The sequence below is a fragment of the Equus quagga genome, chromosome 1 (genome assembly GCF_021613505.1).
Source record: "Equus quagga isolate Etosha38 chromosome 1, UCLA_HA_Equagga_1.0, whole genome shotgun sequence".
NCBI lineage: Eukaryota > Metazoa > Chordata > Mammalia > Perissodactyla > Equidae > Equus > Equus quagga.
The window spans coordinates 95,508,233-95,521,815 of NC_060267.1; the positions used below are offsets into that span (position 1 = coordinate 95,508,233).

General features: G+C 64.6%; 1 protein-coding gene across 1 annotated transcript; it reads left to right on the forward strand.

Moving 5' to 3' along the window:
• LHX3 (LIM homeobox 3) lies at positions 1–7,721 on the forward strand. The gene is made up of 6 exons (XM_046655533.1): positions 1–88; positions 4,381–4,552; positions 5,187–5,389; positions 6,068–6,219; positions 6,295–6,466; positions 7,303–7,721. The coding sequence occupies exons 1-6, from the start codon at positions 1–3 to the stop codon at positions 7,719–7,721; spliced, it is 1,206 nt and encodes a 401-aa protein (XP_046511489.1).
• Positions 7,722–13,583: the final 5,862 nt, after the last annotated feature.

Consider the following 13,583-nt stretch of genomic DNA (forward strand, 5'->3'; position numbering starts at 1 on the left):
ATGCTGCTGGAAATGGAGCTGCAGCGCGACCGAGATGGGCCCGGGGCCCCGGCGGCAGCGGCCGTCTGCACCTTCCGGGGAACTCGGGGTAAGAGTTCTGGTACCCTGTGGCCCCCAGCCCGGGAAGGTGGGCCCTGCGGGGAGGAACGGCAAGGTGGCAGAGTGGGCAGGGGAAGGAAGGGGAACAGCGTACGCACGCCAGAGAGGGGAACAGTGCAGAGAGACTGCGGGCAGGACATAGGAGCTGGAAACAGGGGCGAGGGGAGGGAGTCTGGCAGATCCCCGCGGAGGGCGGAGGGCCCTGGATGGTTCGGGAGGCCGAGTTGCTGGAGTGCCCAAGAACAGAAGGGGTCTTGCAGACACTGCTGAGGGGAATGGGATGGAGCAGAGCAAATTGCACTAAGTTCCTCCAGAGGCCCCACGCCCCTCAGCTCCCAAACACAGCCCAGCCCAGACCTGCCCCAGCAGCACAGCAGCACAGCACCGGGACCCCTGCGCCAGGTCTCCCGCCTGAACTGCCCTCCCCAAGGGCCTCTCGATCGCCACCGACGTTGGGAAATAATGGAGGCATTGTTGGCGGACCTGCCAGATGCCCAGCGCGTGGGGCCGCCGCCTCCTTGACTGGCTGCCCGCCCGCCCCTTCCCCAGTCCAGCCATACATGGCCCCTCTCAGGCAGGCCTCTGCAGCAGCTGACACTCAACGGCTGACAGCCCAGCACCCCCAGCACCACTCGGCTGCCTGGCTCGTGTGCCCTTCCCTGTGCTTCTGGGTAGAAGTGTGGGGCCAAGGGAAAGGGCATGGAGGCTCATGGGACTTTGCTCACAACTATGAGACCCCAGTTCTGCTGGGAGCTGGGAGGCAGCTGTGCCCTTCCTGCTCGGGTCCTTCCAGGCAGGCCTCCATGTTAAAGCATGCTGACCAGGCCACTGGAGGCCAGGAGAAGGAGGCAGGGTGAATGGGGACACTGCTGTGGGCTCCCAGGTGGAGAGACCTGGAGGATGACATCAACGTGCTGGACTCCCAACACTTGCTGGGGCCCCTGCCCTCGTCATACTGCTCCCTGCAAGGGGCATACTGCTGTGTCCTGATTGTGGGTGGCAGCGGGGGGTCTGGTGCTGGCCTCTGGGCAGGAGCAGCTGCCCTGGATAGGTGCATCTCTACAGGTAAGGATGAGTGCGTTCCTGCAGGCTCACCTGTTTGGATTGGGGGCAGGATGTTGGAAAATCAGGCATAGGGCCTGCGTTCTGTGCAAGGCAGGGTGCTGAGGGGTGGAGGGAAGTGAAGGTGGATCCCTGGCTTTCCCAGCTCTGGCGTCCCTCCTGACCTGGAGTCTCAGCCGCGTGTCCAGGCCCGGGACACTGGGTTTCCCTCCTGAGAATCGCCCTTCTTCCCTGCTCCCACTCGGGGCTGCAATTCCAAGAGGTGCCCAGAAGCTGGCCAGAGCCGGGAGGTCTGAGGTCTCATCCAGCGCCTGGTGGCTTCACTGTGAGCCCTTGGGCGCCACACTCACCCTCTCGGGGTTTCGGGTCGCGTTCGTGCCGACTAGACGTTGTCACCAAGCTTCCCAGCTCAGGCTCTCTCGAGTAGGAGCCTCAGCGGCGGTAGGACCCGGCTCCCTCCCGGACCCTCCTCCCAGGACCATCAGCCTCGCCGCGCGTGCAAGCCCGAGCCCAGGCCTCAGCCCGCGGCCGGCGCGGGGGCAGGAAGCTGCAGGCCCCAGGCCAGCACCCGCGAGCAGCCCTGGCCCGGCTCCTCCCCTGCCGGTCCCCGCCCTCGGGCCAGCACTCGGGGTGGCGTCTGGGCGCCGCAGGTCCCGGCGCAAAGGCGCGCGGAGCCGGCGGACGCCCCCGGCGCGTCTCAGCGACCCCCGGCCCCGCCCCGCGCCGCGGCCCCGCCCCCAGGCCGCTCCGCCCTCCGCGCGGCCGGAGGCTCCGGGCCCCAGGGCGGCCCGTGGGCTCAGCGCCCAGCAGCTCCGGGAGTCGCTCGGACGCCGGCCTGGGGCCACTGCGGCCGTGGCCTCGTCGGGCCCCGGGAAAATTTGGGGTCGGAGAGCGGCGGCGCGGGGCGGCGGGACCCATGGAGGCGCGCGGGGAGCTGGGCCCGGGCCGGGAGTCGGCGGGCGGCGACCTCCTGCTGGCGCTGCTGGCGCGGAGGGAGGACCTGCGCCGAGGTGGGTGCCCGCGCCGAGCGGCTGCCCTAGGGAGGGCGGACCACGGGGAGACCCCGAGGTCCTCGCTCCTTTCCGGGCCTGGCCACGGAGGCGTCAGGAGCGAGGGGACCCGGGCGGGAGTGGGTGCGGGGGCCCCAGCACGTCCCCGCCTGGGCGCCCTAGCAGCGAGTTTGCGTCGGGGCCCCTGGAGCTGAGCTGTCGGCTGTGTGGTCCTGGCGCTGCACGGCTCAGGCCGGGGAGCCCTCGGGGCCCCAGGACCGGTGTAGGAAGTCCTCTCCCTGATCGGGAGAATGTGCAGAGAGCAACCATGGGGCCCAGTGACCACTGGGCAGGAGGGATCCCCAAGAGGGCAGCCCCCACCCAGACCCACCGCACTTTCCAGAGGAAGAGAGTGTGATGCAAGGGCCAGGGTGGAGCCGGACCCTGGCTGTAGATCGCCCCCAGTTGCAGCCTTGGTGTCTGCGCCCTCACGCACTTGCTCTGTTGGCCTGCTCCGGGGCGATCCTCAGCACTCTTCTACAGGAAAGCCCCCAACTTCCTGGTGGCACCAGTCTCGCCCCTAGCGCTTTGGCTCCCGGAGAACTGGGACCTTTTTCCCCGGGCTTCCGGGCTGGCAGGATGGATACAGAGGCGGCCCTGGAGGGATGGGGAGGAGTAGGGAGGGAGCAGGTGGGAAAGGGGTTACCTCCAGGCTGTGGGGTCTCATCGGTCCCCTATTTATTTATTTATTTTCCGACGGCTCCTGGGAGGAAAGGGTGGGAGGGCGGAGGGAGAGTGTGGGAGGGAGGCGGGCTCGGAGCGCCACGGCTCAGGAGAGCTGGCCCGGACGGGCGGGCGGGCGCGAGGCTCTGCGGGCCCCCGCCGGCGCCGAGGGCAGGAGACCCGCCGAGGCCGGAGTCGCCATGCAGCGTAAGGCCCGCGTCGCCAGGGCTGCGCGGGGAACGCGAGGGGCGCGGCGGGAGCGGCTTTTGCACGACGCGGGCTCCGCGGGCAGCACGGCCGGGGCGCTGTCCGGGCCTCGGTGCTGAATCCGCGCGCGCGGGCCTGTCCAGCCACCAGCTCTGTGCCCGGTGTCCTCGCCAACCTGCCGTCGCGCCCGCGATGGGGGCCCAGGGCGCGCGGCGGATCCCCACGCTCCGAACCCGGGGCCGCGGTTTTGCCTGATGCGGGGCCGCGCGTCCTTCGCGGGTTTCCCGCTTCTGCGAGAGGGAAGTTAATCCCGTTCTCTCTGTCTGGGGCCGAAGGAGGTCCTTCTCCTGTCCTCCCGCCCACTGCGGGGCCGGCCTGGCGCCGGAGGGGTCCCGCGCCAGTGAGGTCCGCACGCTGGGGTGGGAGGAATGTTTGCGTAGGTTCCAGCTCCCACTGCAGGTCTCTCCTCCCCCGGAGACCTTTTCTAAATTAACAGGGAGTCCTCACCCAAGAGCACCCCACAAAGCCCATGGACCCCGTAGGCCATCCTTGTACTTCCCCCGCCTGGTCCCCAAAAGACGTGCAGTCCCAGGGGAGCAGAGCCCGCATGTTGGAGTAACTATGACATTGTGGGGAGGGCAAACACCTACTGTGTGTTTGGGCACCCACGCTTGAGTGTGAGGACAGCGGATCCATTTGTTCGGTCCCCTCACAAGTGCCCCGAGGCCACCCAAAGATGGACAGGGCATCGGTTTTTACCTCGGTGGCCTGCAGACAGGGCCATGAGGCTGGGCAGCCACTCACAAGGAGTCTTTAGCCGCTGTGATGCTTAATTGTGCAAAGTAACGAAGGCGATTGGCTGGTGGGTGCCCCAGGACACCTGTGCCCGGCCTCCAGGTAATGGTAAGGACCCCGTTTTCCAGCCCAGTCTCTGAGAGAGCCCCTGGGGAGGAGTTTCCATCTGAGCTCGATGTGCGCCTTTCATGCATGCTGGAAACATTTTGCGGTTGACGGTATCTGGCCTAATGGAATGGCCTGGGCACCTTCCTGCTCGCGGGAACATTTCTAGATCTGTTTTCAGTTTTCCTGAATTTTAGCTGCAGGCTGGGCTGCGGACTTTGGCGCCAAGCACTCCCAGCCCTGGCAGCCAGGCAGCCACTCAAACCCGCTGGGGAAGAGGGTGTGCAGGGAAGGGGTCTCCCTCGGCAGCCCTGGGTCCTGGGGGCTGAGGTGGGAAGGTGACTTCGATGCCTCCCGCTCTGCGCGGTGCCTGTGACCGCAGCGACTCCTCCGCCTACAGAGATCCCACTGTGTGCCGGCTGCGACCAGCACATCCTGGACCGCTTCATCCTCAAGGCTCTGGACCGCCACTGGCACAGCAAGTGTCTCAAATGCAGCGACTGTCACACACCGCTGGCCGAGCGCTGCTTCAGCCGCGGGGAGAGCGTCTACTGCAAGGACGACTTCTTCAAGTGAGCCGGCTGCGCCTCTCCGGGAGGGCGGGCAGGCGGGCGGGCAGCGGCACAGGCTGCCCTGTGGACAGGAGGCCGGGAGTGGGCCACCCCACAGAACTTCCCCGACCCCCCACAATAATCAAGTCCAGAGCCCTGAAGCCTGCATCTCCAGATCCCCTGCTGTCACCTGGCCGAGCACCCTAGGGCTTTTCCGTGGGCAGCTGAGCCGGGCTGGCACATCAGCAAATTTTTTTAAGTAATTAATTTTGTAAACTACGGAAGCAATCGTTAAAAAAGACAACCCTAAGTTTGTAGAACTCTATTGGACTTACTCCCTCTTAATTTCGGTCTTGTTTTTCTCCTTAAATCTGGGGAAGGGGCGCCTTCTGAGTACAGGCCTCCGGGGTCTAAAAAAATCACCTTCCAGACCGAGCACCGTGGGCGGCTGTGCTCTCCAGGGCCTCTGGGCACCCCCTCCGTAGTCTGTGCGGCTCTGCCGGGGCTGCGGGGGGTGGGGGGGGGGGCAGGGGCAGGGCCGGGGCGAGCCTCCTCCCGGAACGGCCCTGCGCTGCGCCGTGCTGCCGCTCTCCAACCCGCTCGGGGCGAAGGAGCAGCCCGCTCCGCGCTGAGCCGCGCCCTGTGCGTCCCGCAGGCGCTTCGGGACCAAGTGCGCCGCGTGCCAGCTGGGCATCCCGCCCACGCAGGTGGTGCGCCGCGCCCAGGACTTCGTGTACCACCTGCACTGCTTCGCCTGCGTCGTGTGCAAGCGGCAGCTGGCCACGGGCGACGAGTTCTACCTCATGGAGGACAGCCGGCTAGTGTGCAAGGCGGACTACGAGACGGCCAAGCAGCGAGGTCAGCGGGAGCGGGCGACGGTCTCGGCAGGCCCCCCTCCTCCTCTGCAAGACAGGGCTGAGGCCAGGCCCAGTCGGGGCGCGGCGGGATCTCACCCCCAGCGCCCGCCTCGAAGCGCTCCCTGAGGGCCGCGAATTTAAGCGCCTTCCCTCCAGGCTGGGGCGGTGGGGGTACCGCCACCCCCAGGCCCGCACTGGAGCCGGGTGGGGACAATTAACAGACCGGCCCTGGGTTAGCCCGGGTCTGGGGTCTTAGCGGCCGCCTCACTCAGGAGCGCACGGAGATTGGTCGAATTGTGTGGATTGTCACCCCCGGTTTGAATTATCACCCTAAATCCTTACCGTGGAGATCTGGCCCTATCTACCCCCTTAGAACAAAGAGGAACCCACCCAGGGGGAGGGGGCGGAGGGGGAGCGGCGAAGATGGGCGGCGCGCGGGTCTCTAATGAAGGCCGCAGCCGAGCCGCCCCTCCGCAGGCCCCGACGCCCGCACCCGGCTTTCTCCATTGATCCCAGCGCCCGCGCGGCCCGCGAGGCCCCCTGACCCCCGCGGCGCGGTCGGTAATTGGGCGGGGCGGCATTTGGGGCCCCCGAGGTCTCTGGGCCCAGGGCTGGGCGGGGCGGGGACCTCTGGGCGGTCAGAGGAGCAGGCCCAGCCTCACCCTCCCCCGCGGTGCAGAGGCCGAGGCCACGGCCAAGCGGCCGCGCACGACCATCACGGCCAAGCAGCTGGAGACGCTCAAGAGCGCCTACAACACGTCGCCGAAGCCGGCGCGCCACGTGCGCGAGCAGCTCTCCTCCGAGACCGGCCTGGACATGCGCGTCGTGCAGGTCAGCGCCCCGCGCCCGCGGCCACCCTGCCCGCCCCCGCGCGCCCTGCGGCCACTCACCCGCCCCCGCCCCCAGGTGTGGTTCCAGAACCGCCGCGCCAAGGAAAAGAGGCTCAAGAAGGACGCGGGCCGGCAGCGCTGGGGCCAGTATTTCCGCAGCATGAAGCGCGCCCGCGGCGGCTCCAAGTCAGACAAGGACAGCGTTCAGGAGGAGGGGCAGGACAGCGACGCCGAGGTCTCCTTCACGGGTACGGCGCCTGGCACACCTCGCTGCACTCCCGCGTGGCCCCGGGGTCAGGAAGGACGTTGGACTGGTTGCTTGCAGGGAGCCTGAAATCTAAATTTCCTAGTCAGTGTCCTCTTTAGGCTTATTTTTAAAAAACTCGTTTATGGATCCTGGTCTCCCATCCCAAGCCCAGTGGGTCAGCCACTTAGGACCACTGCTCTTCCCCTGTGCGGGCTGGATTCCCCTGTGACCCAGCCTGTCCCTCGGCAGGCTTTCTCATGGTTGGGGGTCCAGACCATCTCTCTGGCTTCCCGCCCTAGCCATGATTTTTAGGAAAGTGGGCAGCACGATTTTGGACTAAGTGATTAAAAATTCCTGGCTGCTTGCAGTTGAGGGGGGGGGGGTTCCATCCTCCTCTGAGGATCCGATTACCTCATTCTCCATGTTGGGGAGACCTCACCCCCACCCCTTAATGCCCATCCTCAGAGAGTTTGTACGAGAGGCTCCTTCTGGCTGCATTGTGATCTTAGACTATTCACCCAGCCTCCCTGAGCCTCAGTTCACTCCTCTGCAGAATGGGGGTGGGGCATCTGCACCACCCCTCCCAGGGCAGCCTTGGAGGGGGTCCTGGAACTATCACCCTGACTGGACTACACCCATCATGCCTTAGACACCCAGCAGGACTGAGCTGAACACCAGGTGGAGGGTAGGGACAGAAGGCAGCTGTCCATTCTAAGAGCAGAAGCGACTGGGCTGACCTGTTGTGTGATGTGGGGCAGGTCACCCCTGCAGGAGGGGCCCGGGGGGGCCCAGGTGGAAGGGGCAGGCACTGAGCAGCACCCTCTGCTTCCATTGCAGAAGAACCCTCCATGGCCGAAATGGGCCCTGCCAACGGCCTCTACGGCAGCCTGGGGGAGCCCACCCCCGCCTTGGGCCGTCCCACGGGAGCCCCAGGCAGCTTCCCGCTGGAGCACGGGGGCTTGGCCGGCCCGGAGCAGTATCGGGAGCTGCGCCCCGGCAGCCCCTACGGCGTCCCCCCCTCCCCGGCTGCCCTGCAGAGCCTTCCTGGCCCCCAGCCCCTCCTCTCCAGCTTGGTGTACCCAGATGCCAGCTTGGGCCTTGTGCCCACGGGAGCCCCGAGTGGGCCCCCGCCCATGAGGGTGCTGGCAGGGAACGGACCCAGCTCTGACCTGTCCACAGGGAGCAGCGGGGGCTACCCCGACTTCCCTGCCAGCCCCGCCTCCTGGCTGGACGAGGTGGACCACGCTCAGTTCTGACCAAGGCCCCAGCTCCACCGAGCACTGGACATGAGGGGCGTAGGCAGCGATGCTGCCCCTGGCTGGGCGGCCGGGAGCTGTGCTCTCTTCCTTTCCCGAATCCCCGGACCTCAGCGGGAAGCAGGTGCCACTGGCGGGGGACAGCATGAGGACGTCAAGGGAGGGCTCCTTTCTGTGGAGCACCCAGCCCCGCGGCCCCCTCCCTTGGGGCAGATGGACTCTCTTGGCTCCTGTCTGCGACCGCTGGTCTGGGGACACAGACGGCCCGCTGGTGGCTGCCCAGCAAGCCTTGTTTTGTAAGCAGATTGCTCCCTTTGTCGACCGGTTAACTGAGCGCTTGCTGCTGTTTCTAGATGTGAAATGTCACCCTGCCTAGGCCAGACCTCTGCCCGGGGCCTCTCACCAGCCCAGACCCGCACAGCCTCCAGGCTGGAAGACGCTTTAATTTCTAAAATTAAAAAATACACTCATTGTGCTTTCATTTCCCAGGTTCCGTATGTCTGAGTTGTGTAGCCCCTTCGCCCCCTACTTTGGGTCACAGACGGGCCTTGTCTGTCCAGGAGGGAGGTGGCAGTGCAGGAGCCACGCCTGTGTCCTTCCTGGTTCCTCTGGGGGCCTCCCTGCCACCACCCCAACCTTCCCCAGGAGCCTCCCCACCCCTCTTCCCTGGGGCAGCTGGCTCTGGACCTTTCTGTTCCTCTGAACTGAACTACCTGGTGCGGGAGACCGGACTCCCTGGGGCCCTTCCTCCCCACCATCAACTCTTTCAGCCCATCGGGAGCTCCTCTCAACCCAGACTAAGTTTTCATCCCCTCCCCCCAGTCGCAGCCTCCCCCCCGGCCCTCCGGCGTCCAGGCTACGCCCAGCCCACCGATTTCCGATTTCCGTTGCCAAACAGCCTTGGGCCCTCCCGCTCCGAGCTGGCTCTAACCGCCTGAGGACTGGAGGTCCCGCTGGAGGGGGCTGGGCCGGGCTCCTCTGAGCCGCCAGGCCTCCTCGCCCAGATGCTTCCCTGCTGCCTCCCCAGACGCGAAGGCCGGCCGCCCATGAGTCCAGGTGGTCTCCGCAAACCTGCACCCCAAGCTACCTGTTGGTTCTGTGAACGTCCCGTGTCTTTTATTTATTCTCTGACCATCAGCTCTTTCCAAGATTTCAATAAATTTGTCAGTTACAGTCATTGGAAGGCCCATGTCTTTAGTGAGGCTGGGGGGTGCAGGCAGAGGGGGGCGTTGGGGTGGGGGACGGTTCTTTGAAAGCCGGGGTCTGTTGGAGTGGCTGCTGGCTCCTGGCCAGGGATGACACCTGTGCATTGGGGCTTCTTTGTCCCTGGGTCTCAGCCAAACTCCTGAGCACTGGAAGGAGACTCAGGAGAACAGACCGTCCATTCGTGATGGAGGGGAGGGGCGGGGCGGCCAGGGAACAGGACCACAACTGCTCACAGCTGGGAGCTGGCACCAGCAAGGGGAGGGGTGCTGACGTCAGCTGGTCAGGAGAGTCATGGCACTTGGTCATGGGGTCCCTCCAGCTTGGATTCCAATCTCAGCCATCTGCTAACTTGTGTGACCCTGGGCAAATGACCCTTCCCCTCTGAGCCCCACTGTCCGCCTGTGAAGGAGAGACAGTGGTGATGGCCCCCTCGAAAGGGAGCTGTAGGAAGAGTCAATGCACGTGGGGCCCCCTACCCGGCAGTGCGTGCTTTTAGAGAGCAGCAGCCTGGCTGTTGGTATGCCCCCCACTGGACAGAGGGGTGCCAAGGTGGTGGGAAAGAGGCCCCAAGTCCAGAGGACACAGGAGCTGGCGCCAGATCAGAGCAGGGGATAGGAGATAGGGCAGGGAAGGAGGAGGGGGCACTCCCCAGATGCCCCCTCAGCCAGGCAGCCCACGGGACTTGGTCAAATCGCCCCCAGCATCTCCTGCCCTGCGGGGACAGCCCAGGCCCCCTACAGACCCCTCCCCAGGACTCGGAGCACGGGGCCCTCCCAGGAGGATTGTCGCCAGCAGCCCCCAGGCCCGCGTGTCCTCTTGGCGTCTAGCGGTCAGGGGTGCTTGGGGCAGGCCCTGGGCGTGGGACGCCAGCCACAGGCCTCCTCCCGATGTGGAGGCCCTGGGAGAAGATGCCAGGCTGGGAGAAGGGACTGCCCTTGAGCAGAGTGGACGTGGGGATGGCACACTGGGGACAGCGACTGTTGTGAGCAAAGCTGTGGCAGCAAAGTGTCCTAGGCTGGCGGGGTAGGGGGTGGTGGTGATGCTCTCAGGTCTGGGACAGGCAGTTGTAGGTGGGGTCCCGGGGGGACGACTTTGGACTCTTTCTCCCAGGCAAAGGGAGCCCCCGGCGCGCAGAGCGGTGGCCGCCGCCGGGCAGGCGCTATCTGGGCCGGCAGCCCTCGGTAGGGCGTATAAATCCTCAAGTCGCGCCCCCAGCCTCCAGCCCCTCCCCCAGGCCGCCCGGGACCTTTTAGGCGCTGACAGGTTAATAAAGTGCTAAGTGTCCCCGCGGGGCCCTCCGCCTGTTTGCAGTCCCCCCGCCCCCTCCCCGCGCTCGCTCCAGCTGGCGGCGCTTCCATCACCCGAGTCGCGGCCGCGAGAGGCCGGAGGGGCGGGCAGTGTCCGAGCCGCGCGAGTCCCGGGCCCAACCTCCCGCCTGGCGAGCGGCGTGACCGGCCGGGCCTGGTGGATGGAGGCTCAGCTGGGTCAGACCCCCGGTTACTCTGACTGCTGGCCTCAGTTTCCCATATGGGCGGAGCGCTCCGCTCTGCATTATCCAGATCCGCGCGCACCCGGGCGAACCCCCGGCTCCGCCTCCTGGGGTCCCGCTCAGCCGGCGCACGTGCACCAGGGAACTCGGAGCCCGCCGGGGAGGAGGTGGGCGGGCAGACCTCAGGCGGGAACGACCTCGGGCTGCCGGCGTCTGCAGGCGAAGGGAAGGAGGAGGCCGCCGCCTCATCATTCCGGCCCCGTCTGCCGGGGTCACCGGGAGACAACGACTGACTTCCCACGGTGAACCCCGTTAGCGGGCGGAGCGTGAGGCGCGTGTGGGTTTCAGCCCAGAATGCGCGTCCCAGGAGCCCCGTCTCCTCACGGAACCAGGCGGGAGGGCTCCCAGTTCCAAGTCTGAGGTCCGGCGCACGGCCTGGGATCTGGGGGCCTCGGGCCGGGCACAGTGGGAGAGGGTCGTCTCTGTGGATCCCGCCCGACGCCCGAGCCCGGGGCCGAGTCCTGAGCGCCTGGCAATGCCCGCGAGGAAACCAAGAGGGGAAGGGCGCAAGGAAGCCGGTGGGCGCGGAGAACCGGGGCGGGAGTTCGTGCCTTCTCCTGTTGGGGCAGGAAGCCGGCAGCACCGCCTCCTGCCCAGGACCCCGACCCGCACTTGGGGCGCCCTGGGGGTGAGCAGGAGGGGCGCCCAGCTCCGGCGGGGCGAGCATTGGCGCGATGTGGAAGACACTTGGGCTTGTTAACATTTGGGGAGAGTAGAGCTTGTTAACTTTTAAACTCAGAGGTTATATTATATTATCAAATGTAAATACCTGAATAGTACAAATAATTCCAACCAATACAATAAAGGAGCTCTTTGCCTTTAAATATAAAATTTGAATGAGTACACAGGAGCCTCCTCTTTGGGACACACCCACTCCCCTCCCCTCGTCCCCCTTGTCCCCATCTGATGGCAGAACCTGTGGTTTCTCTTGGGCGCTGGCCCCCCAGACGTGCTGGGAGGGGCCGGGGTGCAGACCCCAGGGGCTGGCCTGGCTGAGCAGCTCCGCGATAAATCAGTGGGTTTTCAAAGGAGTCCGTCTGGAGCGCTGAATCCCAGGGGCTGTAATGATCAATTCTTTAAGCCCATAATTGTTCAAATTACTCTGAGCAACATAAAACATTAATTTTAAGAAATTTAATAGAAAAAAGCTCTTTAAATCCGCAACGAGATAAATGACACCCAGCATGGCGACCTTTTTCCATACCTTGGTGACATTGAATAATCTGAAAGTTATTTACATTTTCATTCTTCGTGGGAAATGTTGACAAGCTTTTGGCCGTGGGCGAGGTGCACCGCACTTCGGAGTGCCCCCCTCCCCCCTAATTAATGGGGGAGCAGCGACTTCATAAGCAGAATTTTCATCAGTCTGCCTGGGCAACCCGCGGTGACGGCTCCCACCCCTCCTGGAGCTGATGCAAAGAGGCTCATTTTTTACCATAAAAATACTCCCTCCTGACCAGGGAGCCCCCTCTTGGCATTCAAAAGTAGATATGAGGCTAAGAAGCATCTGTCATAGGGGCATCGCAGGGATGGGGTCCAAGGCTGGACCTGGGAGGAAACCACAGATTCTGCAGAGTCCCGAGTCAGTGATGCGCATGTGTGACAGGGGGCACGAGTGTGCGTGAGCGTGTTACAGGGGGTGTGGAGGTCATCCCTGGAGCGGCGTCTGCAGGCCCCCGGGCACGCACAGCCCGCACACCCTCAGTTCCACTGCTCCCGAGAGACACCCAGACGAGTGGTCTCAGCCAGTTCAGGATGGGACGTGTCGGGCGGTCCACGTGGCTGACATCTACAGAGCTGGAGCTGAGCTAGGTCCTGGGAACGCGGGGTGGGGATGCCCTGGGGTCCCTGGTGAGTCCCACACATCTGTCATTATGGATCTGGTAGAGCCAGGGACTGGAGCACAGGCTCACGGGCAAATTGACCATGGTACCCTCCCATCCGTGCTACTCGATCGCTGCAGCTGTGTGACCTTGGGCGGGTGGCTCTACCTCTCTGAGCCTGCAAAGAGCAGCACCACACTTCATTTCCAGGGTTACTGTGATGCTCACCAAGGCAAAGCAGGAGAACAGACTCAAATGAAGTGCTCGGCCAACCTGGGGCAGCACCACAGCTGCCGGCCTCAGGTTCTGAGGGCAAATCCCACTGACGGGAGGCTCCCGTGCATCCTCCAGTCTCAGAATCCAGTGCTCTGTGCCAGCGTGTGTGCACACACACGCACCCTCACACTTGTCACCCACTCTCTATGCAGTGACACATGCACATGCAGCTCACACTCACACATACACTACCCCCAGACTCTCTGAGGGAACAGATATGTGAACCGTGGTGGCTGGAGGGTCCTTGTTGGGGCGATGTCCTGTCCATTGTAACAGAGACCAAAATGCCCTTGGGCCTCCTGTCCCCGTCAGGCTAGATCAGACTTGCCCCGAGGCAGAGGAGGGACCCACTGACGCTGGGACTTCCTCCCTAAGTTGTAGGTCTCCAGTCGTGTGAGGGGAACACAGCCTGCGCCCTGCGATTCTGGGTGCGCTGGGGTTCCCGGTGCTTCTTTCTTTCTTTCTTTTTTTTTGAGGAAGATTAGCCCTGAGCTAACATCTGCTGCCAATCCTCCTCTTTTTGCTGGGGAAGCCTGGCCCTGAGCTCACATCCGTGCCCATCTTCCTCTCCTTTATATGTGGGACACCTACCACAGCATGGCATGCCAAGCGGTGCCATGTCCGCACTCAGGATCTGAACTGGCGAACCCCGGGCCACCGAAGCGGAACATGCGCACTTAACTGCGCCACCGGGCCAGCCCCATGGGGTTTTCGGTGCTTCCAAATGGGGCGTTTCCAAATCTTGGCCTTCTCTGACCCAGGGGGCAGGGGGTGGGCAACCCAGACAGATCCGAGCTGGCTCATGTCCATCTGCCCCGCTCCAGCCAGTGTTTGGCCCACTGGCCGGCAGGCAGAGGAAGGTAAGGAGCACAGGAGGGGGTCCAGGGCTCAAGGGGCGTTGTCCCGGCAGACCCCACCTCGGAACTGCAAGGCCGGGAGGAAAACCGTCACCCTGCCCTCACACTTGTAATCTGCCAGCCGCAGGCCGGGGCAGTCAGCAGCTCAGCA

Excerpts from the sequence above, each read along its gene's own strand:
- LHX3 (XM_046655533.1), top strand. The coding sequence starts at position 1 with ATGCTGCTGGAAATGGAGCTGCAGCGCGACCGAGATGGGCCCGGGGCC. Across the intron at positions 5,390-6,067 it reads CGAGACGGCCAAGCAGCGAG|AGGCCGAGGCCACGGCCAAG; the intron begins GTCAGCGGGAGC and ends CCCGCGGTGCAG. Across the intron at positions 6,220-6,294 it reads TGGACATGCGCGTCGTGCAG|GTGTGGTTCCAGAACCGCCG; the intron begins GTCAGCGCCCCG and ends CCCCGCCCCCAG.